We start from the raw sequence: 23,109 nt of genomic DNA, 5'->3' as shown, positions 1-23,109 counted from the left end.
TCCTGTGAAACAGGAAAAAGACTTCTGGATTATCTAAGAAAGTTTATTTTGCTCCCTGACTAGGGAGTGCGCGTGCACGCACACGTGCACACACACACACCCACACACACGCACACGCACACACACACACCCACACACCCTAATACTGCTCAAGGTACTGGTTCCTGGGCATAGGCTTCTGGGACCAGACTTCTACTCTATGCCCTCTTTGCTGTAGTCTCTTGCATTACATGCTGCGATCCAGACAGTTTTCTTGGCGGCAGCACCTTCACACCTCTAGGCCAGGAGCTTTACTCAATCCCAGTGCCTGCACTAGGTCATCTCCAAGTCCACTCTTCAATGTCCGTCTCACTGCAGGGACAGAGTAGAGTTGGAGGAGATCCATGGGGTTAAGGTGCAGGCACCAGGCTTATTGGGGGATACTTACAAGACTTGCGGTTGCCACGGGACCGCTTCCTTTCCCGAGCAGCTAAGGCTCGAGGACTGCTCTTGGTCACCGACTGTACCAACAGATCCATGATCTCATCAGAGGTGTCACTGGGTACGTTGGAGCCTGGGGTTTCCTCAGGAGGTGCAGTGGAGGGCTCCACTGCTGTGTGTGAAACTGGGGAACTGCTCTGAACCATGCCTATAGGAGACCAGATAGGGAAGTCACGCCAAGGTTGCCCTAGAACCCATTCTCCCAGCAACTACAAGTCCTACCTCTGCTACGGCGGCCATGTGTCATGTCCTCAGTCCTGCTGTTAAGCAGGCTCTTCATACTAGCGTGACTGTCGGCGTCACCCCGGCCTGGGCCACTGCCCACAGCCATTGGGATGGAAAGATTACTGGGGGCTTCCCCAGCCACACCTGAGAACTTCTCCGTCTGGAGAGGGAAGAAGAGTGAGCAAGGTGCAGGGGAAGAGGACCATGGGGGTGGGGGTAGAGACTTGGAAGGGCATCCACCTCAGTGATCAGGCGGCCCCGGGTCTTGTTGCGCTCGCGGTACGTAGCCCGCTTCTGCTGCTGCTGTAGTACCCGTTCCCGGCAGGTCCGGTACTCGAGTGCAAACTCTCGCAGTGTGTGGCAGAACTGCATAATGCGCACTTCCTGGGCTGCTTGGGCAGTGTAACCCAGGTAGAGCAGGAAGGCATGAAACCTAGGTATATGGGCATGGGAGGGACGATGAGTCTCTGGTACTTAAGGAGTGTTTGGTGGCATTCCTGCCTCCCCCTGGCCCATGGCCCTACCTGTTGCAGACCCGACGGTGCACTACCCTCAGCATGGCAACACGGCGAGTACACTGGGCCAGGAAATGAGTAAGGCGGGCACGTAGAGCTGGTGGCAGCTCATGCTTGGCCAAGCTCCATAGACTGTCTTCAGCTGCCCGGCTCCGGCACTCCAGCTGCCCCAAGTTCTCAGTCAACTGCTCGAAGTCCACCTGAAATACCAAGAAGTTTACACATGCTGTCCCACAGAAAAGTCACTGTCTCTACTTGCTTACCTGAAAGGGGCGATACTATGATTAAGAGAAGTCACTGTTTTAGGCTGTGTCTGTGTCAAGCTGGCCAGGCTAGACCCTGGGGACACAGATGAGAATTTGCCTTTTATCTACAAGTTCCTTCCCAAGCTAGGTATGGTGGCTCATACCTATAATTCCAGCAACTCAGGAGACCCAGGCAGGAGGACTGCAAGTTTATGGCCAGTCTGTGCTACTTGGTGAAACTCTGTCAAAGTAAAGAGGGCTGGGGTGTAGCTAAGTGGTAGAGCACATGCCTAGAATACCTAAGATCCTGGGTTCATTCTCCTCCTGTACTATAAACAAAACAACCCAGAACATAGAGTCTAATGCAAAAGACAGACCCGTCTATCTGATGACCCAGAAGGGAAGTGAGACAGTTTCTGGGAGGAAGTGGCAGTTAAAGAGACAACAAAGAATAAGTGGGCGTGGCCAGACCAAGAGAGGAAACTGGTTCTGATAGAGGACACAGTTCACACACCTGGAGCCCCTGGCAAAGCAGTCCAATAGGGGAAGAGGAGGAAAAGCCAGCCCTCAGAAACAGCTTACTTGTGCCTTGCCAGTCTTACATGCAATCTCTGCCTGGTGCTAACCTTGGCACAGCGAGTCAGAGCAGGGATTTCTGAGTACAGGTCGGAGGAATCAGGCCGGGTCTGGAGCACCAAGGAGCAGAGATGGTACAGCAGTGACTGCCGGCGCACGGTATCCTTCACCTCTGACACCTTCTCCAGGTAGCTCAGCTCAAAGCCACTGCTCTGAAAGGAATCTGTCTTGAGTCTGGTCCTGCTTGGTTCCAGAGCTCTGACAACCCCTCACTCCCACACAGTTCCTATGTGCTCACCTGGGAGCCATTGAGGAAGTTGCCCACAGCCAACAGGGTAGCCAGGATGCAGCGGAAGGTGGCATTGTGCACCAGCTGTTCCATGCCCACTTTCAGGTCAAACAATGGCTCTGCAATTTCCTAGTGTAGGGAACCAGGGGCTCTCAGACGAGATGATCATCCCTCACCTTCCCCTACCACCTGTCCCACTCCATGACCCAGATACCCGCTCCATGCTGTCATAGTCCAGCTTGAAGGCCCAGAGTTGGAGGCGTGCAGCTAGGCCCCCAATGGAAGCAAGAGTCATCAGAAAATTCTCAGCTGGGCCCAAGGGAATATCAGGATTGGCCAGCTGGGCTTCCTCAATCTTCTGCCGCTCCTCATCCGTGGGCATCATGGTCAGCAACTTCTGTAGATGTAGCCATCACCCCACCTAGACCACTTAGTACTGGGCCTAAGACCTCAGACAGACTCTTAACCCATCCCTTGATTATCTTGGGGAGGCCCAAGGTCTGGGAAATCCCCTGCAGATGTGCCAAGTTCATGCTCATCAACAGAGGAACTAGAAAAATCTACTGACCCAATGAGAGGGCATGGACTGTTCCCTATGCCATCAATACCCTCCCACACCCTGCAGAGTATTCCTACCTCAATACCATCCTTGCTGACAGCAAACTCATCAAAGTTGAGCAGGGCAGACTTAATAACATGTACAGGTGGCAAGGTGGTTAGGCCAATGTTGATGGCATTGCTGCGCTTAGGGTCCAACACCATGGTCATTGTCCGGCGGCCCTCGCCAGCTTTCTGCAAGGTTAGGGGAAAGGCAGTATAAGATTGGGGAAGAGGGGCTGTAAAAATGGTTCAAGTATGTAAGGCGATTGCCTGCAAAGCCTAACTTAGGATCCAAGTTCTATTCCCCAGTACCTATGTAAAGCCAGCTCCAAAAGTGGCACATGCACCTGGAGTTCATTTGCTAGAGGCCCTGGTGCACCTATCTCTCACCTGTCTGTCTGCAAATAAATAAAGTGTTTTTTTTGTTTTTGTTTTTGTTTTTTAATTGGGGAAGGGACTAACTGGGGCAACAATCTAAGGACACTCCCAAGGTTTTCCTCATGACTGAGTGATCCCATAACTGAAGGCGTGGGATATGTCAGGCATCGAGATGAGCTGAGATTTGTGAGGCCTCTGCTCATTCCTTTTTGAGAACTTCAGACGAGCTATTTTCTCCATGTGGAAGATGATGAATTAGTTCCACTGACTCAGCCCCTGAACCCTGAGTCTTGCACTTTAGGTGGGTTTACCTTGGAGGGCAGCACATCCTTGGCCCGAGACTCAAACAAATGTTCCAGCCGGGCTGTGTCCACTGAGACAGGCTCCAGGGAGGCCCATAAGGTGGGGCTAGGCCCAAAGTGCTTTCCAGAGCGCCTAGGGCCCCCGGCCAGCTTTAGCTCGCGCCAGAAGAGTTTTACTGTTTTCCTCTTGGCAGGGAGGGCTGGGCCATCAAGTGCTGTGGGGGGGAGAGGGGCAGCCAGGGGTGGAGGTGGTGGGCAGGAGCCTAAGATAGGTGGGGGTGGTGGGGGTGGAGGTGGTGGACAAGAACCTAAAACGAGTGGAGGAGGTGGGGGTGGAGGTGGAGGGCCTCCAGAGGGCAGAGGTGGTGGAAGCAGTGAAAGTGAAATTCCTTTTCCAGATTCCATGGACTCCACACTTAGGATGTCTTGGTCTTCATCCTCTCCCAGATCTGAAAAGTCCAGGTCTCCAATACAGAGCTTGGGTACACGGGGAGGGAGATCCAGGGTAGGCTCAGCCTTGGGACTTGGTGGTGCCAGTGGCTCCTTTGGCTCTGGCTCAAGGCTCCGTTGAGTCCGTAGCAGGATTCGGGAGACAGGGCTCTGGGGTGTTCTGGGTGCAGAGGTTGGCTCAGGGGAGTCCCAGAGCTCCCTGGTGCCTAGCAAAACAAAAACAGCTGTCAGCCTCATTCCCTCTGTGGGGCAAGAGAGTACGGCTGGATTCTGCCTGTCTACTCACCTGCCAACCCATCAGTATCATCCATTGTGGCCCCGGCCAGTGCCTCTGCCCGGCCCTGGGCCAATGCCGCCTGCTTCTCTGTTTCTGCTGCCACCACATTCTCCAGGAACCGGGCTCTGAGGGGAGGTACTTGTCAGTGGTAGTGTCTGATACACGTCCAACCCAGGGTGGTATACATGCCTTGCTGAGCTTTTAGGCACTGCCCCCAGGTACAGGCACACACAGGCACAGGGAACAGTCCATGCACGGAGCAGATCCCTTTCCCCACCCCACAAGGCCAGCCCCTGTTCAATCCGTATCTGGGAGGAGTTGCTACCACTCCAACATTCTCAGGTCAAAACACAGGGGAAAGTTCTACTAAACATCTAACTTGCAATCTTGCTGCTATTCATATTCACTTTCTTGATCTTAGACAAGGCCCTTAGAGCAGGGGAAGGGTGTGCCTGTCCCAGCAGATACAACAGGCTTTCCTTTCCTTAGCACGTCTGAAAGTTTCTGAGAATTATGGCCAATATCCAGAAAAGGACCTGGCAAATTGTGTCCACTTGGTTTATGTTGAAAAAGTGAATGCAATTCTCTTTCTCTGTCTTTCCCTCTCTCCCTTCTGACAGGATCTCATGTAGCCCAGGATGGTTTCCAACTTGCTATATGGCTAAGGATAATCCTGAGCTCCTGACTCTTGTGCCTCCACTTCACAAGTGCTGGCATTATAAGTTGACACCACTATGATCACCTGTAGTGTCTCTTTTCTGGCCCTTCCAGCATTTGTTGGCTCTCAGCCTCTGCCCTTTCTTCACCCTTAAGTAGTTCCACCATCCACAACCTCACACAGCACCCTAAACACCATGCTGCACATCCCCATCTCGGGTATAAGTTGCTGAAGCAGAGAGATCACTATGAGCCCAATGAGCTGCTTTCCCATGCTCAGTCTTTGGGTTACTAAGCAAATTCTGGAAGAACAGGTTCCTGAGAGTCCTCCACTTAGGGCTGCATGGGGAAGCAATGCTGAAGCCTGAGCACATGGCAGGCCTGGCAGACTGGCCTCTGTACTTACTCCAGCCTGGCCTGCCCAGTAGGGGACTGGGGGACAGGTGGGCTCTCATGGGCGCTGGGTAGGGGGAATAAGAGTAAGACATGGTAACTGTGGTGCCAGCTTTATCCCAAGGCCCACTTGTTGCACCCATACAGAGTAAGGCAGCAATGTCAGGGTTCCTTTCTGTCCACACCAGGAAGGAGGGGTGGGAATGGCGGAACATGGGGAAATTGGAAATGGAAAAGACTAACATGAAGCCGAAAACAGTGAAGCAGTGACAAAGACAGAGCAGAGAAGAAAGAGAGAAACAGAAAGAAAAGAGGGAGACAGATGACAAGAGGCAAAGGCAGCTGGAACACCGAAAGGAGATAAAGAGAAGCCATAAGAGGAGGAGAGGGAGGTCTAGACAGAGCCAAACCTTACCCTCCAGCAGTCACTTACCAAACAGGAGCAGTTTGGTGCAGTCTGAAAAGAAAGAGAGAGAAAGCACGCGTTTGGGCAGAGGAGGCGGAGAGCCCATGAAGGGGCATGAAGTGAAGGGACAGTTGGAGACAGGACGGGGAGTGATTCCTGTCTCTGTCTCCGTACTTACTTGTAGATGCTTCTCTCACAGGAGCTGTCAGCTGAGGGTGCCACAGAGATGACAGGAAAGAGGCTCACTGAGGTACGGGTTCCAGAGGCCAGGCCAGAGTGGCTGGAGGCAGGACTTGTCAGCAAGGTGGGGCTGGTGAGGGAGGCGGGGCCTGTAGGGCTGGAGAAGTGGGCCTGTGAGCTGACGGGGTCATGCTGGCAGATTCAGTCCTCCACATCTGTCTAGGTATGTACTTACCCAGGTTCTGGGGCACGCACAGGACAGCCCCCACCTTCCAATGACCTGCGGCTCCTCTTTCCTTCCTCTGAGGATGGCTTCCTCCGCTCCCGTCGGCCACCTGCGGCTGTAGCTTCTTCCGTGTCTCCATCCTCCAACCGCAGGGCACTCTAGAGGAGGTGGCCAGGCTCTCAGTGGGCAACTGAAGCCCAGTGAGTAGGATGGGTGCTGGGGAACTGCGCTTCTCCCTCCCAGCCCACCTCATAGAGCATAAGCTGGGTTCGCAGGTCCACATCAGTGCCAGCAGTACCCAGGTGGCGCTGGACCAGTGCCTCCATGCCCTGCTGCTCCAGGGCATCTGTCACGTCATAGAAGGAGTCCTGGTCTGGGAGTGCTGCCAGAGTCTGGAGGGTGGGGATAGGAAGCCAAGGCTGAGGATGACTGTTGGGGACAACAGGTCAGGGGCCCGACACTGACACCTGGTCTCAATCCATACCTTTTTTTGTTTTAATAGTTGTTTTTTTGAGGTAGGGTCTCCCTCTAGCCCAGGCTGACCTGGAATTCACTATGTAGTCTCAGGGTGGTCTTGAACTCATGGGGATCGTCCTACCTCTGCCCCGCTTTTTTATTTTTAAAACATTCTTCTTAATATTTTGTATATTAATTTGCATGGAAGGGGCAGGAGGGAGAGAATGGGTATGCCAGGGCTTCTAGATAAATAAACTCCAGATGCATGCACCACATTGTGCATATGGCTTTACATGGGTACTGGAGAATCCAACCTGGGTCCTTAGGCTTTGTAGGCCAGCTCCTTAACTGTTAAGTCACCTCTCTAGCCCACGAGCCCTACTTGTTTGATTTTTTGAGGTAGTGGTGTCCCACTCCAGCCGAGGCTGACCTGGAATTCACTATATAGTCTCAGGGTGGCCTCGAACTCATGGCGATCCTCCTGCATGTTCCACCATGCCTGGCTTTTTGTTTTGTTTTGTTTTATTTTTTATTTTTCAAGGTAGGGTTTCACTCTTGCTCAGGCTGACCTGGAATTCACTATGTAGTCTCAGGGTGGCCTCAAACTCACAGCGATCCTCCTACCTCTGCCTCCCAAGCAATGCTGGGATTAAAGGCATGCGCCACCACGCCCAGCCTGTATTTTAATATTTATTATTATTAACAACATATTTCATACACATACATCATGAGTTGGTACCCTTTTTTCTAGCCTCTGCCCCCATTCCATTAGGGACGTTCCTTGGTAGGGTTGCAGGTATTCCCTATAGGGTTGTGGCTTATGCTTTGTGGGAGCAGCGGTCAGTTATTTTTTGGGGAAGGAAATGTTGGGGTTTTTTTTTGGATTTTTTTTGTTTTTGTTTTTCAAGGTAGGGTCTCACTCTAGCTCAGGCTGACCTGGAATTCACTATGTAGTCTCAGGGTGGCCTCGAACTCACAGCGATCCTCCTACCTCTGCCTCCCGAGTGCTGGGATTAAAGGCATGTACCACCACGCCTGGCTTTTTTGATTTTTAATATTTTATTTATTTATTTGCAAGGAGACAGAGAGGGAGAGAAAGAGAGAAGAAGAGAAAAGAGAGAGAGACAGGAAGAATGAGCACTCCAGGGCTTCCAGTCATTGCAAATGAACTCCAGGTGCATGTGCCACCTCATACATATGGCTCACGTGTGTACTGGGGAATCAGGAATCAAACCTGGATCCTTAGTCTTTGTAGGCAAAGGCATTAACTACTAAGCCATCACTCCAGCCTGTTTAAAATTGTTTTTAAGTCCATACCTTGTTGATGAGGGTGACAGCGTACACCAACAGCTCTGGGTCAGCTCCATTCTTCTCTTCCAGGATGGACACCAGATTGGCCCAGGGAAGAGTGCCTGCCATACAGAAAGGGGAGCAGTCATGGGGCAGGTAGGAGACAGGGCTCTGAGTGGTAGAGAACAGAGGGATACAGACGGGCTCTGACCGGTGGTACTGGCCACAGAGTTGACTGCCCGGATGAACAGCGGTGCGTTGTTCTCAGAATATTCCACAAACACCAAAAGCAGCTTGAGGGCTGTCTTCACAACCAGACGGGACTGTGGGGAGTTGGGGGGGGGGGTCATTACATGTGAGCAGGACTTGAGCCTGCTTCTGTAGAGAGGGGGAAGGGCTCCTGGGGCTGGACCAAGAGAGGCAGTACCATGGTAAAGATCCTAGTTGCAGGCCAAGACCTAGAAGTACCATCTGGTTTTATACAATGGCCTCCAACTTATTCTAATTTAGTCACTTTTATAGAAGAAACTGAGGCCCAGAAGAAAGTAGTGGGAAAAGGGTAATGGTTGGGTAAAGGCCACTTACCAGGCTGGCACACAGTGTATACAACCACTGCACTGTCTCACTGTGGGCTACCACCCCCAGCATCCCGTCCACAAAGAGCATCAGCTGGCCTAATGCTGGAGACATAGGAACGGAAAGAGGTCAGTGGGGGGCCATGGGGACAGAGGTCATAGGGGAGGGATGGGGCTGACCTCGAAGGATGTAGCTCTGGTAGTTGTGATCAGCAGCAGCACCCACACGGATCAGGCAACTCAGCCCCTCTGAGTGCACAAATTCAGGCACCAGGTCCTTGTCTTCCTGGAGGCACCATAGGGGAGTTTAGGGAGGCTTCGGCTAAATACCTACCCTCAGCCCACCTTTGGGTCTCACCTGGAAGATCTGCTTCAGTGAGAACAGGGAGCGTCGGAGCTCAGGACCACTGGAGCCATACAACTTTTCTGCAAGGGGTGAGTAGGTGTGAAACTTGCTAGGCGATACCACATAATCATACCTCCTACCAAAGAAGATGCTAGTATTCTGAAACTTTCTTCTCCATTCCCTGACTCTGGGTAACTCCCACTACCACAACTGAAGTCAAGTTGTGGCATCCATCCTCTCCTGGAAGGAGAAGTCAGAGGAAACAAAGAAAGAGTACATCCAATCTCTAATCAATTCTACCCATAGTCCAGTACAGGCCTGAAACTAGGCCAACTAGGCTATTGGTGGGGATAAAGGGGGGCTGCTGGACACTGAAGCCCTCACACTCACCCAAGATGGCATTGACTCTCACAGAGAGCTGTGTCCTCAGGATCAGTGTGGGCTTCCGTCCTTTGCTGGAATCAAACAGCCCGGTTAGCAGCTCCCAGCTGATTCCTTAGGGCCTCACCCCCACAACAAAGACAGCCAAGGACCTCCACATGCTAACCCTGGCCCACCCATTCCTTCCCAAGAGCTACTACTCCAAGGGCCCAAGGATTGCCAGATAGGAGATTGTGTAAACACTGGTATCTCAGGTATGTGAGAAAGCCCCCATACTTCTATCCTGGGAAGCAGGTAATGCTGGCCAGACTTTGGGGATTCCCCTGGCATAGTTTCCTGGGGCAGCAGGAGGCAATCTACAGCCCAAGGTTTAGATTATGTATTTCAGCTGCTGATATCTGAGTTGATCTCTGATGGGGGCAAGGACCAGACCCATGCTGGTCCCTGAAGGAAATAAGGAAGGGCTCCTTTGCCTCCCTCACATCCTGTGTGCTCTGACCTGATCTCCTCATAGAAGCTCTCCAGCATCTCCCGTTGCTCTTCCAGGGACAGCTCAGGGTCCAGGTAGTATCCAGAGGGAGACACCTGCAGGGCACAGTCCTCAAGCTAGGGACAAAGAAACAGTTAGCTATTGACACTGAAGCTACAGTTTGGATTTTTCGGGTTTTGTTTGTTTGTTTGTTTTGGTTTGTTTCTGTGGTATTAGGGAACAAATCTAGGGCCTCATTCATGCTAACCAAGTGTTCTACCACTAAGCTGCAGCCCCAGCCCTCTATCTTTCTTCCTTTTTTAAAACTTTTTTTTTCTGAGAAAGTCTCACTAAATTGCCAAAGCTGACCTTGAACTCACTGGGTAACTCAGGCAGGCCTTGAACTTGCAACCTTCCTTGTTTCAACCTCCTGAATACCTGGGATTACAGGTTTGCACTACTAAGCCTGGCACAATTTGGATATTGAATGTCTCCTCAAGGTTCATGTGTTAAAGACTTGGTCCTGAGGCATGTGTGATGGTGCATGCCTGTAATCTAAGCACTCTGGATAATGAGGCAGGAGGATTGCAAAGTCAAGGCTTGCTTGACTATAGAGTGAATTCAATACAGCCTGGTGAGACTCTTTCAAAAACAAAAATAGGCTGGGAAAATGGCTCAGCAGTTAAAGGAGCTCCTTGCAAAGCCTGTTGGTCTATGTTTGATTCCCCAGTACCTACCTACACCAGATGCACAAAGTGGTGCATGCATCTGGAGTTCCTTTGCATCAGCAAGAGGTCCTTGCACAAATAGTCATTCTTTCTTACCTTGCAAATACATGAATGAATGAATAAATAAATAAAAATTAAAGGTAAAAGTTTGTCTCTAAGGCGGCACTAGTGGGAGGAGGTGGAACCTTAGGGGAGGCCCTTTTGAGACCTTGAGAGGATTTAGGAGCTCCAGCCAGTGTACTGCTTCTTTCTTTTTTTAAAGTTTTAAATACTTTTTTTGTTTCATTTTTGGAGGTGGGTTCTTACTCTAGCTCAGGTTGACCTGGAATTCACTATGTAATCTCAGGTTGGCCTTGAACTCACAGTGATTCTCCCAGCTCCGCCTCCTAATTGCTGGGATTAAAGGCGTGCACCACTATGCCTGGCCCTATTTTAAAATATTTTATTTATTTATTTATGTGAGCATAAATAATAAAGAGAGAAAAGCCAAGTGTGGTGGCGCACGCCTTTAATCCCAGCACTCAGGAGGCAGTGGTAGGAGGATTGCTGTGAGTTCGAGGCCACCCTGAAACTACTTAGTGAGTTCCAGGTCAGCCTGGGCTAGAGTGAAACCTTACCTAGAAAGACAAAAACAAGAGAGAGAGAGAGAGAGAGAGAGAGACAGCGTGAGCTGTATGGGCAAACCAGAGCCTCTTGTTGCTGCAAAGGAACTCTAGACATATGTGCATCTGGCTTTTTGTGGGTATTGGGGAATTGAATTCCGGGCTAGCAGGCTTTGCAAGCAAGTGCCTTTAACCACTGAGCAATCTCCCCAGGCACCGGTGTGTTTTTCTCTGTTTCCTGGCTCTTGAGGAACAAGTAGTGGTTTGCACTGCCATGCTCGGCTGCCATGATGTGCTGCTCCCACCAGTGGCCCAAAGAGGTAAGGCCACCTGATTTTGGACTCAGACTTCCAGACCGTGAGCTAAAATAAACTATTTATTTATTTATTTTGGTTTCTCCTGGTAGTGTCTTGCTCTAGCCCAGGCTGACCTGGAATTCACTATGTGGTCTCAGGGTGGCCTCAAACTCACAGTGATCCTCCTACCTCTGCCTCCCAAATGTTGAGAATAAAGGCGTGCACCACCACACCTGGCCAAACTCCCTTTTGCAAAGCTTTCCTGAATTGCCTAGCCAATGCCACACTACCTGCTCTGCTCCATGTTTGTTTTTTCCTGTGGCCTTCCTCACAGCATTACAATTCCCTGACACTCTGCTCCTTCATTAATTGTGTCCCCAGGATTCAGACACCCTTCCTGTCTTGTTCCCTACTATATCTGTACAGCCTAGCATAGCCCTCTGCACACAGCACATGCTTATGAAAAAACCTGCTGAGTTAATAAACATAAATGAGGAAGGCCCAGGGGAGAAGATGGCCGGAAGCTGCTGCCTTCAAGGAAGTTCACAGACTTGTGGGTGATAAGCTGCAGCCACAAAGCATTAAAGCCCAGAGTGTGAACTACTTAAGGTAGTGCAAACCCAACTGGGAGAGTCTGAAGGTGTGTGTGTGTATACTGTAGTTTGCCAGCATTCCCCAGACCCTCCAGGCCTCAGGGGCTTTGTCCCCCCCCCCCCCCATGGGGCTACAGATACAATAGTCCCCAGATCCAATCAGACCCTCCACCGTGCCTTTCCCACTATTTCCCTCCTCCAAGCCTGGCTCCTTTTCCATACTACTTGGCCCCTTGATGAGTACTTACAGAAAGGCCTGAATGAGGTGACGCCCAACAATCTGAGGGTAACTGTGTCTTTCCCTCCTAGATATTTCCCCCATAGCACAGTACTGATATGCATGGCTAATCAAAGTCCCCTCTATTGAGTGGTTGCTCTTCAGATGCTATGGTCCACAATGAGGACACCTCTGGGGACACAGAGGGTCTCCTGGTTTCTATGTCACTGGGCAAGTCACTCCAACATTTGTCCTGTTGTTTGATCAGCCCTGCCCTTCTGTTTCTGTTTAGCACCCTTGCTCCTGCCTCACAACCCAACCTGGCTCCTTCCTGGTAGTTAGCCTATGGGGCTCTCGGGTGACCTCCCCCTAGCCTGGGACATGAGACATGGGACACAGGACAAACACTCCAGCCTGTTCTCTGTCCCACTTCCTGCCTGGCTGACTGCCCTTCTTTGGGCGCCTTGGGCGAGTCTGGCTTCTCTCTCCTCCCAGGAAGCCGTCATTTTCTCCAAGGCTTACTTGAGAAAAAGATCTGAGAGAGGCTGCAAGATCCCAGGGCTGGCGTACCTTGCTAGGGCCAGCATGGCTAAGGACAGCTTCACATGCCTCCTGATTCCTCTTCCCATGATTCAGGAGCCTACTGTCCCCACCTTCAAGGTACTACATTTTGCAGAAGATTTGGGGATCCTATACATACCTTCCCCAGAGGCACCCCCCTGCCTAGATTCTCCTTAAATTACATATAGACAGAACAGCTCATTCATTCAAACATTCACAAACTAGGCTGGTTTTATATTCAGAAGACAGCCCGACTCAGATACTGTTTCTTCCTAACTTACGACACCAATAGGGGAGACATTCAGATTTAACTCAGAAAAAACATTTACATATGTGGGATTCACAATTTCCATGAGTTCTAAGAAAAGGGAAGAGAACACTGCTGTAAATACTGTAAACACCCAGTCACCAGTCACATACCCAGGTATCTGCACAAAAGGCAAATGTGGCACATCCAGAGATTAGGCCTACCATGCAGTCTTCCCTTCCTGCATGCACCCTTGATCTATCCCAAGTGAGCAGAGAATTACCCTTTCCCTGCAGGTGAGGGTTAGGGCACAGAGCAATCTAGAAGGCTAAAAGCCCACCACCCCAACCTCCTCAGCTGAGCAGGTTTAGCTTTTCTCCATGGGTGTAGAAGTGGTCTCCACAGCTACTTCACTTGCCCAGTCTAACTAGGGCTCCATTCTGGGGAGGAGGACCAGGGCTAACATTTAGAACCTCCATGTCAACTTTCCTCTGTGTCCCAGCTGCCTGTCCTGGGTAAGGTGGGAAGTGGAAAGCTACAGTTGGGACAACAGCAAAAAAGGGTAAATTGATTGTGGGGCATGGTGGCATATGCCTTTAATCCTAGCACTCAGGAGGCAGAGGTAGGAGGACACTATGAGTTTGAGGACAGCCTGAGACTACATAGTGAATTCCAGGTCAGCCTGGGCTTGAGTGAGACCCTACCTCGGAAAAAACAACAACAACAACAAAAAAAAAAACAGCAGCAACAACAACAAAAGGCTAAGACTTCCTGCCAGCAGGATGGTACTTATCCCTCACACTCCTGGTCCCTTCCTGGGCTCATTCTGAAAGCCAAACCTCTGGGCCTTGTTTCTAACACCCTGGGGCTGAGCCAAGCTTAAGCAAACCCAAACCCTTAGGGTCAGCACAGTATAGGGCCACATTCTCCATCCTGGCTCTTGTCTTCCTCACATCTGTGGCATAGGTCTTGGGGTAGTCCCTCCCCCATTCTTCCCAAGCTCTGCTCACTTTGGCCTCTTGCCCATGTTTCTCTACTCTCCAGGCTCAGGCTTTTCAGGCAGCCCAAATTCACTGGTTACATATGTTTGCTATTATTTTAGTTTTGACAATTTAATACATGTCCATAATGTATCATATTCAACCACCAATGCCTCTCTTATCCCCCTCCTACTCCTATTGAGCCCTTTCCTCTTCCCAACTAGCCTCTCTTCTACTTTTGTCTTTTGTTGTGCTTCAGTGAGGCTACTTAGAATTGTTAACATAAGTGTGGGTTTAGGAGGGATTATGATTATTTTGTTTTGTTTTTTTGAGGTAGGGTTTCACTCTAGTCCAGGCTGTCCTGGAATGCACTATGTAGTCTCAAGGTGGCCTCGAATTCACAGGATCCTCCTACCTCTGCCTCCCAAGTGCCGGGATTAAAGGCGTGCGCCACTACACCCAGCTCTCTTATTATTTTTATTTAAATATTTTGTTTATTTATTTATTTGCAAAGAGAGAGGGAGAGAGAGAATGGGCACACTCAGAGCCTCTAGTCACTACAAACTCCAGATACATGTGCCACCTGTGCATCTAGCTTTACATGGGTATTGGGGAATCAAACCTGGGTCCTTAGGCTTTGCAGGCAAGTGCCTTAACCAATGAGACATCTTTCCAGCCCTATTACTTTTATTTTTTTTTACTTTTTAAAAAATATTTATTTTTAAGATTTTTTTTTTTTTTTTTTTTTTTGTTTTTCGAGGTAGGGTCTCACTCTGGTCCAGGCTGACCTGGAATTAACTCTGTAGTCTCAGGGTGGCCTTGAACTCATGGCGATCCTCCTACCTCTGCCTCCCGAGTGCTGGGATTAAAGGTGTGCGCCACCACGCCCGGCTTTTAAGATTTATTTTTATTTATTAGAGAGAGAAAGAGTTGGGTATACCAATTCTTTCTGCAAATGAACTCCAGATTGCATGCACCACCATGTGCATCTGGCTTACATGGGACCTGGAGAATTGAACCTGTGTCCTTAGGCTTCACAGACATGTGCCTTAACCACTAAGCCACCTCTTCAGCCCAATATTTTTCACTTTTTTTTTAATGAGAGAGAGAGAGAGAGGGAGAGAGAAAGAGAGAGAGAGAGAGAGAGAGAGAATTGGTGCACTAGGGTCCCTGGCTACTACAGTCAAACTCCAAACATGTGTGTATATGTGTGTGTGTGTGTGTGTGTGTGTGCGCGCGCGCACGCGTGTGCATGCATGACCTTGTGCTTGCATCACCTTATGTGTCTCAGCCCTATTTATTTATATATTTATTTGAGAGCAACAGACAGAGAGAGACAAAGTGGCAGAGAGGGAGAGAAAATGGGCGTGCCAGGGCCTCCAACCACTGCAAACGAATTCTAGATGCGTGCGCCCCCTGTGCATCTGGCTAACGTGGGTCCTGGGGAATTGAGGCTCAAACCGGGGTCCTTAGGCTTCACAGGCAAGCACTTAATGGCTAAGCCATCTCTCCAGGACCCCCTTCTTTTAATCATACTAGAAATCAAACCCAGAGCTTTTTTTTTTTTTTTTTTTTTGTACCAGCACTTTACCACTGAGTTACATCCTAGCCTCCTAAAGTATGGCTTCATTTATTATTTATTTTTTGTTGTTTTTTTTCGAGGCAGGGTCTCACTCTAGCCCAGGCTGTCCTGTAATTCACTATGTAGTCTCAGGGTGGCCTTGAACTCATGGCAGTCCTCCTACTTCTGCCTCCCAAGTGCTGGAATTAAAGGCATGTGCCACCATGCCTGGCCTTATTATTAATTTTTATTATTATTTTTATTTACTTGACAAAGAGAGAGAGAGGGAGGGAGAGGGAGGGAGGGAGGGAGGGAGAGAGAATGGGCATGCAGGGCCTCCAGCCACTGTAAATAAATTCCAGACACATGTGCCACCTTGTGCATCTGGTTTAGGTGGATCTTGGGGAACTGAACCTAGGTCCTTTGGCTTTGCAGGCAAGCACCTTAACCACTAAGCCATCTCTCCAGCCCCCCCTTTTTTTTTAAATACAGGATCTCATATAGCCCAAGATAGCCTCAAACTCACTATATAGCTGATATATATAACTCACTATCTAACTTCTGATTGTCCTGGCTCAGCTAGGATTAGTGGCAAGGACCACCATGCTAGACATGCATACGGTTTCATATGTAGGACCAAGGTGTCTACTCCCTAATATATACATTAGGTGAGAATGAATATCCAGGGCAGATATAAAGAAGATGGAGATATGCCTGGAGAGATGGCTTAGTGGTTAAGGCGCATGCCTATGAAGCCTAAGGACTCAGGTTTGGTTCTCCAGGTCCCATGTAAGCCAGATGCACAATGGTGGCACATGCATCTGGAGTTCATTTGCAGTGGCTAGAGGCCCTGGTGTGCCCATTCTCACTCTCCCTCTCTCTGTCTTAAATAAATAAATAAATAAATAAATAAATAAAATAAAAAGAAGATGGAAAGGGTAGAATTTTAAATGCCAAAGCACTTTTTTCTGTTTCCTATAAATGCAGGGCCCTGTGCTCTGAATATCCTCCTTTCCTCTTATCATGTGTGTCCAGCTACACTGACTTCCTGGATGAGATGACAAAGATGGCTTTTTGTGAGGGAATTATGCCTTGTTATGCCTCCTCAGTGCCAGATAACACACTGCCTCTTCCCCTCGGCCCCCACCTACATTTGTTGTTATTGTTTTTTGTTTCTTTGAGGTAGGTTCTTACTCTAGCCCAGGATGACCTGGAATTTACTATGTAGTCTCAGGCTGGCCTCAAGCTCACAGTGATCCTCTCACCTCTGCCTCCCAAGTGCTGGGATTAAAAGGCATGTACCAACATGCCCAGCTTGCTTCTTTTTTTAATTTTATTAGAGAGAGTGAAGCAAAGAGAGAGAGAATGGGCATACCAGAGCTTCCAGCCACTGCAAATGAACTCTAGACACATGTGCCACCTTGTGCATCTGGTTTTACATGAGTAGTGGGGAATCAAACCTGGGTCCTTTAGCTTTGCAGGCAAACATCTCAGCCACTAAACCATCTCTCCAGCTTATTATTATTATCGTTTTTCTTTTTTTAGGTAGGGCCTCATTCTAGCCTAGGCAAACATGGAATTCATTATGTAGTCTCAGGTTGGCCTTTTTTTTTTTTTTTTTTTTTTTAAATTAGAGAGAGGCATATAGAGAGACATAGAGAATGGGTGCACCAGGGCCTCTAACCACTGCAAATGAACTCCAGATGCATGTGCCCCTGTGTGCATCTGGCTTTATGTGGGTACTGGGGAATCAAACCTGGGTCCTTTGGCTTTGCTGGCAAGTGCCTTAACCAATAAGTCATCTCTCCAGCCCCTATTTTTTGGTTTTCTGAGGTAGGGTCTTAGTCTAGCCCAGGCTGACATGGAATTCACTATGTAGTCTCAGGGTGACTTTGAACTCACAGTGATCCTCCTACTTCTGCCTCCAGAATGCTGGGACTAGAGGCATGTTCCACAATGCCCAGCTTTTTAAAAAAAAATTTATTTTATTTATTTATTTGACAAAGAGAAAGACAGAGAGAATGGGCAAACCAGGGCCTCTAACCCACTGCAAACAAACAGCAGACACATGTGCTACCTTGTGCATCTGGCTTTATGTGGGTACTGGGGAATTGAACCTGAGTCCTTTGGTTTTGCAGGCAAGTAAGTGCCTTAACTGCTGAGTCACCTCTCCTCCTTTCCTTTTCCTTTCCTTTCTTCTTTTTCCTCTTTTCTTTCTTCTTCTCCTTTTGAGATAGGGTCTCATGTAGTCTACACTAGCCTCAAACTTGCCATGTAGGGGAGGATGACTTATGACCTTTCTTCCTCCACCTGTCGTGCTGGTGTATTTATAGAATTGTGACACCATGCCTGCCTGGCTCAGGATGCTTCTTTTCTTTTTCTGTTTGTTTTGTTTTGAGACAAGGTTTCATGTAGCTCAAGCTGGCCCCAAACTCACTATGCAGATAAGGATGACTGAATTTCTGATCCTCCTGCTGGAATCACAGGTATGTTCCACCAAGCTGGGGTTTTGCTTGAGATCAAACTCAGGTCTTCATGCTTGCTAAGTAGACAATCTACCCACTGAGCCACATCCTCAGTCCTCTTTTCTTCTTAGCAGAATTTCATACTTTAGTACAGGCTGGCCTCAAACTCATGGCAGTCTTTCTGCCTCAGCCTTCTGAATGCTTGGAATACAGGAATGAGCCACCATCCTACTTATTTCATTTGATTTTTTTTTAATAGTTAAGAAAATCAAGTCTCAAAAATTCATGAAATTTGGGCTGGAGAGATGGCTCAGCAGTTAAGGGGCTTGCCTGCAAAGCCTAACCACCTCGATTCAATTGCCTAGTACCCACATAAAGGCAGATGGAAAACGTGGTGCATACATTCCCTAGTACCCACATAAAGCCAGATGGAAAAATTGGTGCATATATCTGGAGTTCATTTGTAGCAGCTGGAGGCCTTGATGCACACATTCTTTCTGTCTGTCTCTGTCTTCTCTCTACTTGTAAAGAAGTAAAAAAAATTTTAAAAAGCTAAAAAATATTCAGGAAATTAGCTGGGTGTGGTGATGATGAACTTCTATAATCCCAACTTCCAATAGACAGAGGAAGGTGTCACAAATTTAAGGTCAGGCTGGTCTATAACATGGAGGTCTAGGCCAGCCAGGCTACAGACCCTGTCTCAAAAAAAAAAAAAAAAAAGCAGCAGCAGCTGGGTGTAGTGGCACACTCCTTTACTTTAGCCCAAGCACCTGGGAAGCAGAATTAGGAAGATCACCATGAGTTCAAAGCCAGCCTGAGACTACACAGTGAATTCCAGGTCAGCCTGGGCTTGAGTGAGACCCTACCTTGAAAAACAAAAACAAAAACAAAAAATCAATTAGCTGCCCCAGTAAAGCACAGCCTTGAATGGAACCAGGGCTAAATGACCAGGATCTTGATGGGTGGGCCTTGGCAATGTTCCAGAAACATTGAAGAAGTAAACTCAGGGCTAGGGTCTATATACAATATTGCCAAGGGCTAGAGATCACTCCTCAGCTCCTGTACTTTGTAAATACCCCAAACTGGGAACACAAATGAATGGGCACACACCAGGACCTAGGTCCTAGGGTCTCTCATCAGGCTGCAGCCTAGCTTCTCTAGCCCAGATGACCAGCAGATGAAATATTCAGACTGTAGGGAAGACTGAGAAGTTACAACTTGTGTTTCCACTTCAATCTTCTATAGTCTTCCAGACTTCCATAGCAGGGGCTAAAATGTTCAGTTTATCATCAGAGTACCTCACAGAACCCTTAATCATCAGGGGGATGGGTGCAGTGGTATAGGCCTAAACTAAAAGCATTCAAGAGGCTGAGGCAGAAGAGTTGAGAGCCTGTAAAACTATCCTGTCAAAAGAGAATAGTCCTAGGGGAGAACAGAGTGGTTAGAGTCTAGCTTAGTGGTAGCCTAGCCTGCATGAAATCCTGAGTTTGATTCCCAGTACTGTGCAAAAAAAGAAAAAGAAATATATATATTTTTATACACACACACACACAAATTAGGTCCAAACTTGAGCCCTCCTGCCACAAGGTCTGAAGAGTAAGCAGAGGCTGGAGTGGAGTCAGGACATAGTCTGGTACTCTTATCCTACTCAGATCTTCACTCACTGCTGGCTACAGACACAAAGCTGATGATAATGACAAGATATTTAAGGGCTATCTTTGCTGCCAGGAAGAGAGGATTCTAGCCTCTACAGCAAGGTCAAGAAGCATTCCAGGTCCCTTTGTCCCAAACCCAGGGAGATGTCAGTGGTACACTCACTAGACATGGTAGGACCTTTGGGTCTCAGAAACCTTTTCAGAGGCTCTGTCTGGCACAGATGGGAGAAAGACACTGCTGAGTTCTTCTGGGGACACTAGGCCTGGCACAGGGCACTGACAGGCTCCCCCCACCAACCAACCAGGCCAGGAGATGAGTCAGAGGCTGTGGCCAGGAGCTTCCTCCTAGACTTGGAGGAAATGAGCAAAGCTATCTCAGACCCACTAGCTCTGAATGGTTTAAAAAGAGAGTCCCACTGGGAAACCCTAGGCCCAAGTGATGGAGCCCCAGGCAGAGTGGGCCCGCCTCTATACACACCCAGGAAGGATGTAGGGTAGAGATGTTGGAGGCCACTGCTCAGAGTGGGAAAGCAGAGATTACTTGATTGTGACCTATCATCTGCTGGATAATTATACACAAATGAAGCAGCCAGTAGAGAAACCTTCCCTCTTATTTCTGTTGGGTAGCCTGCAACACTGATGCCAGGTTTCCCGGGCATCTCTCCCTGCTAGAATGCTAGTAAGGCAGACCTGAGTCATGTCTGTGCCTGTGGGGCACACACTTATAGAACTTGGGGAGGAACCAGTTGTTGACATTTCCTGCAAGAAGCCCTATGCCCCTGCCCCCAGCCCTCTGATGTCCCTGCCCCATTCTCAGTCCCTCTTCCTTTTGCCTTCTATTCTGGGTCTGTGGTCACAGTTTATATTTGGGACAAGTACATCATAGTGCATCTGACCATTCCTGGCACAGCTGTCAATTCCCGGGAGTCTTGGCTCCAGGCAGTGTGGTAACTTTGTGCCTTTCCCAAAGCCTCTATGTGTGTGTGTGTGTGTGGGGGGGGTCAATTCTCAGGTGCTCCGGGTGGGAAATTCTGAACCTGGCCATACCAGGAAGTACTGAGTTGGGGTGGGGGAAAGTTAACACATTCTTCATTCTTCAGGAGCGTCCTCAGCTGGGCAGGGATAACACCATACAGCATCTGGTGGGTAGGCACTTACAATCCCACCCCACCCCCTTTCCTCTCTCTGCAGGGGAATGAACTCAGGGCCCAGTTTGTGCATGCTAAAGACGTGCAGGAAAAGGGTTTTCTAAACGAGGAGGAAAAGGTTATGAGCTCCCAGTGGTGAAGAGGGATAACCTAGAGTGGAAGAATGGACTGCTACCTTCCCTCCAGCGCTCTAGCCTTATTATTTCTGGACAAGGACTTCCAGGAGTTTAGAGGCTAAATGGTTTCAGCTCAGCACCCCTTGCTCTCTAGTCCTCAGACTAAGTGACCTCAGGCTGGACGTGCTACTTCCAACTCCCTTTTGCACAGAACAGGACAAGAGGGGTCTGAAAACTCTGGAGGTGGACAGGCATGCTGCATCCTTCCAGCCGTGGTCTTCAAGCTGGGGCTCTGCCTGGACATCTGCCACTCCCCAGGCCAATAGTTTCTCGACCCCTCCCGCCCGCGTTCAGAGGCGGAGCTGGCCCCAGCGCCAGGAATGCAGGCTGGGGGCCCCCGGAGCCCGGGGGCACATTCCAAGGGAGACCCTGGGCCCAGGGGGCATATTTGCGCAACTCAGCGTCCAGCTGAGGCACCCCCACCGACTCCCTCCCTCTTCCTCACTTCTAGGAGCTGCCAGGGAACCCGAGAGGGTGGTAGTGCGCCTAGGAGTCCGGGGCCCGGAAAGAGCCTGCCGGAAAGGGCTGCATACTGGGGCTGCAGGAGGCAAGACCGAGTGCAGGAGAGGTCCAGCTGACCATCTGGAATAAGGCCTCTTTAATACTATAGAAAGTTGGCCTAGAAGCAATGGCAAATTAGGGCAGGCCCCAGGTTTTAAAAGTAGCCGTGCCCGCCCCCTTCCCTACCAAGCCTGGGCCACCGGCGGTGACTCAAAGGGCTTTTCCCCCTCGGGGCAGCCACGCAGCCCTCGTCGGGGACTCCCCTCAACCTGATGAATCTCTTCCCAGCCAGCACTCTCGGACGGAGCCCTCTCCACCAGCGGCGAGCCTATCCCACAGGGCCCAACCCATCCTCCAGGATCCACTCCAAGTCCTGGGACCCATTCCAAGACTGCTCCTCCTTGCGGCCCCGCCCACACCCTTACCTGAAAGCAGGTGAAAGCTGCTTCCACAAGCACCGCCTTCCAGGTCCGCTACAGCCGCTGTCAGACTACCCCGGGGGGGGGGGGGCGGCAGCAGCACTCGCAGAAGGCAGCGAGTGGACCCCCGAGCACCTCCTCATTCTGGCCTCATTCCCCACGAAGAGTGCAGAAACTACCATTTCCCTTCCATCGAGTCCCCTCGATTCGAGAGCCTCTTCCCCGCTAGGCGGAGCAGCGTAAAATCCGGGGAGACCCCGGCGGGAGACTGCTCCCCGAGGGAAGCACCCCGTCCAGCCTCTCGCGAAGAGGCATCCCCTCCCACCGGCTTTCCCAAGCGCACCACCTCAACCTCCGCCCGCACGCCGCTCACCTTCAGAGGCGCCCCCAGCAGTCGGTGCAGCGCAGGTATCTGCGCACTCAGGGGCAGCGCCCCGTCCAGGCTGCAGGTGGGGGCCCGGCGCGGCTCCGGGAAGTTGGCACAGGCGAAGGGGTCGGTGTCTTCCAGGTACTGCACCCTCACGGTCACCACGGATACCGGCTCCCCGTCCCCGCGCTCTTCCCCGCCCGCCATGTCTCCGGCCACCGGCTAGCACCCGGCGCGCCTTCGGGTCCCCGTCCCGCCGCAGCTCCAATTTAAGACTAACTCCGAGGTTTGGGCCGGGCCGGGCCGGACCGGACGCGGCTGGAGGGGTGGAGCCAGGCGGGGGCGGGGCCGAGGAAGGGGGTGGAGCCAAGGCCAGGCCCGCAGCGCGCGCGGGGTGGGGGTGGGCTGCTGTCGGGGGTGGGGCTTGAGTCGGCCACTCGCCGCCGAGGAGGCGATCCCGTTAGTTCCCTGGCTTAGGAGGGCGGGAAAAGTAGAGCGTGAGCTCCGCCTAGGAGAGCGCGGAGGGCGGGTTGGCGGGCGGGGAGTCTTTCTTTAGGTTTAGGGTAGGAAAGGCTGAGCCTCTTTGAAGTGGGGGTGGAGGGAGGGTTGATAAGGGTGGGCGGAAGTCTCCTAAAATAATCTCCCTGAGCTAAATCACCCTTAATTTTGGGGACGAGATGGACCCAAAAATCTCAGTCTGAGAGAAAAGCGAAAGCATTTCTTTTAATTTGGGGGAAGCAGTGAGAAAGGGTCTCTCGGTTTGGAACAAGAAGTGAAAATAAACTGGGCGTGGTGGAGCACGCCTTTAATCCTCAGCGCTCGGGAGGTGGAGGTAGGAGGATCGCCGTGAGTTCAAGGCCAGCCTCAGACTACAATA

The 23,109-nt window shown here is 50.3% G+C and overlaps 1 protein-coding gene across 1 annotated transcript; it reads right to left on the bottom strand.

Annotated features, from left to right (window-relative positions):
* Positions 1–25: 25 nt before the first annotated feature.
* Fhod1 (formin homology 2 domain containing 1) lies at positions 26–22,466 on the bottom strand. The gene is made up of 22 exons (XM_045156621.1): positions 22,239–22,466; positions 9,747–9,853; positions 9,257–9,321; positions 8,879–8,946; positions 8,701–8,806; positions 8,531–8,625; positions 8,157–8,268; positions 7,973–8,067; positions 6,448–6,591; positions 6,209–6,357; positions 5,972–6,130; positions 4,347–4,462; positions 3,620–4,266; positions 2,967–3,122; positions 2,545–2,727; positions 2,340–2,459; positions 2,092–2,253; positions 1,230–1,420; positions 946–1,138; positions 703–865; positions 428–628; positions 26–351 (listed from the first exon to the last, which is right to left on the bottom strand). The coding sequence occupies exons 1-22, from the start codon at positions 22,437–22,439 to the stop codon at positions 269–271; spliced, it is 3,516 nt and encodes a 1,171-aa protein (XP_045012556.1). The 5' UTR covers positions 22,440–22,466; the 3' UTR covers positions 26–268.
* Between the last annotated feature and the right edge of the window lie 643 nt (positions 22,467–23,109).

This window comes from Jaculus jaculus, chromosome 1 (genome assembly GCF_020740685.1).
Source record: "Jaculus jaculus isolate mJacJac1 chromosome 1, mJacJac1.mat.Y.cur, whole genome shotgun sequence".
Taxonomy (NCBI): Eukaryota; Metazoa; Chordata; class Mammalia; order Rodentia; family Dipodidae; genus Jaculus; species Jaculus jaculus.
This window is presented reverse-complemented; position numbering and strand designations above follow the sequence as displayed.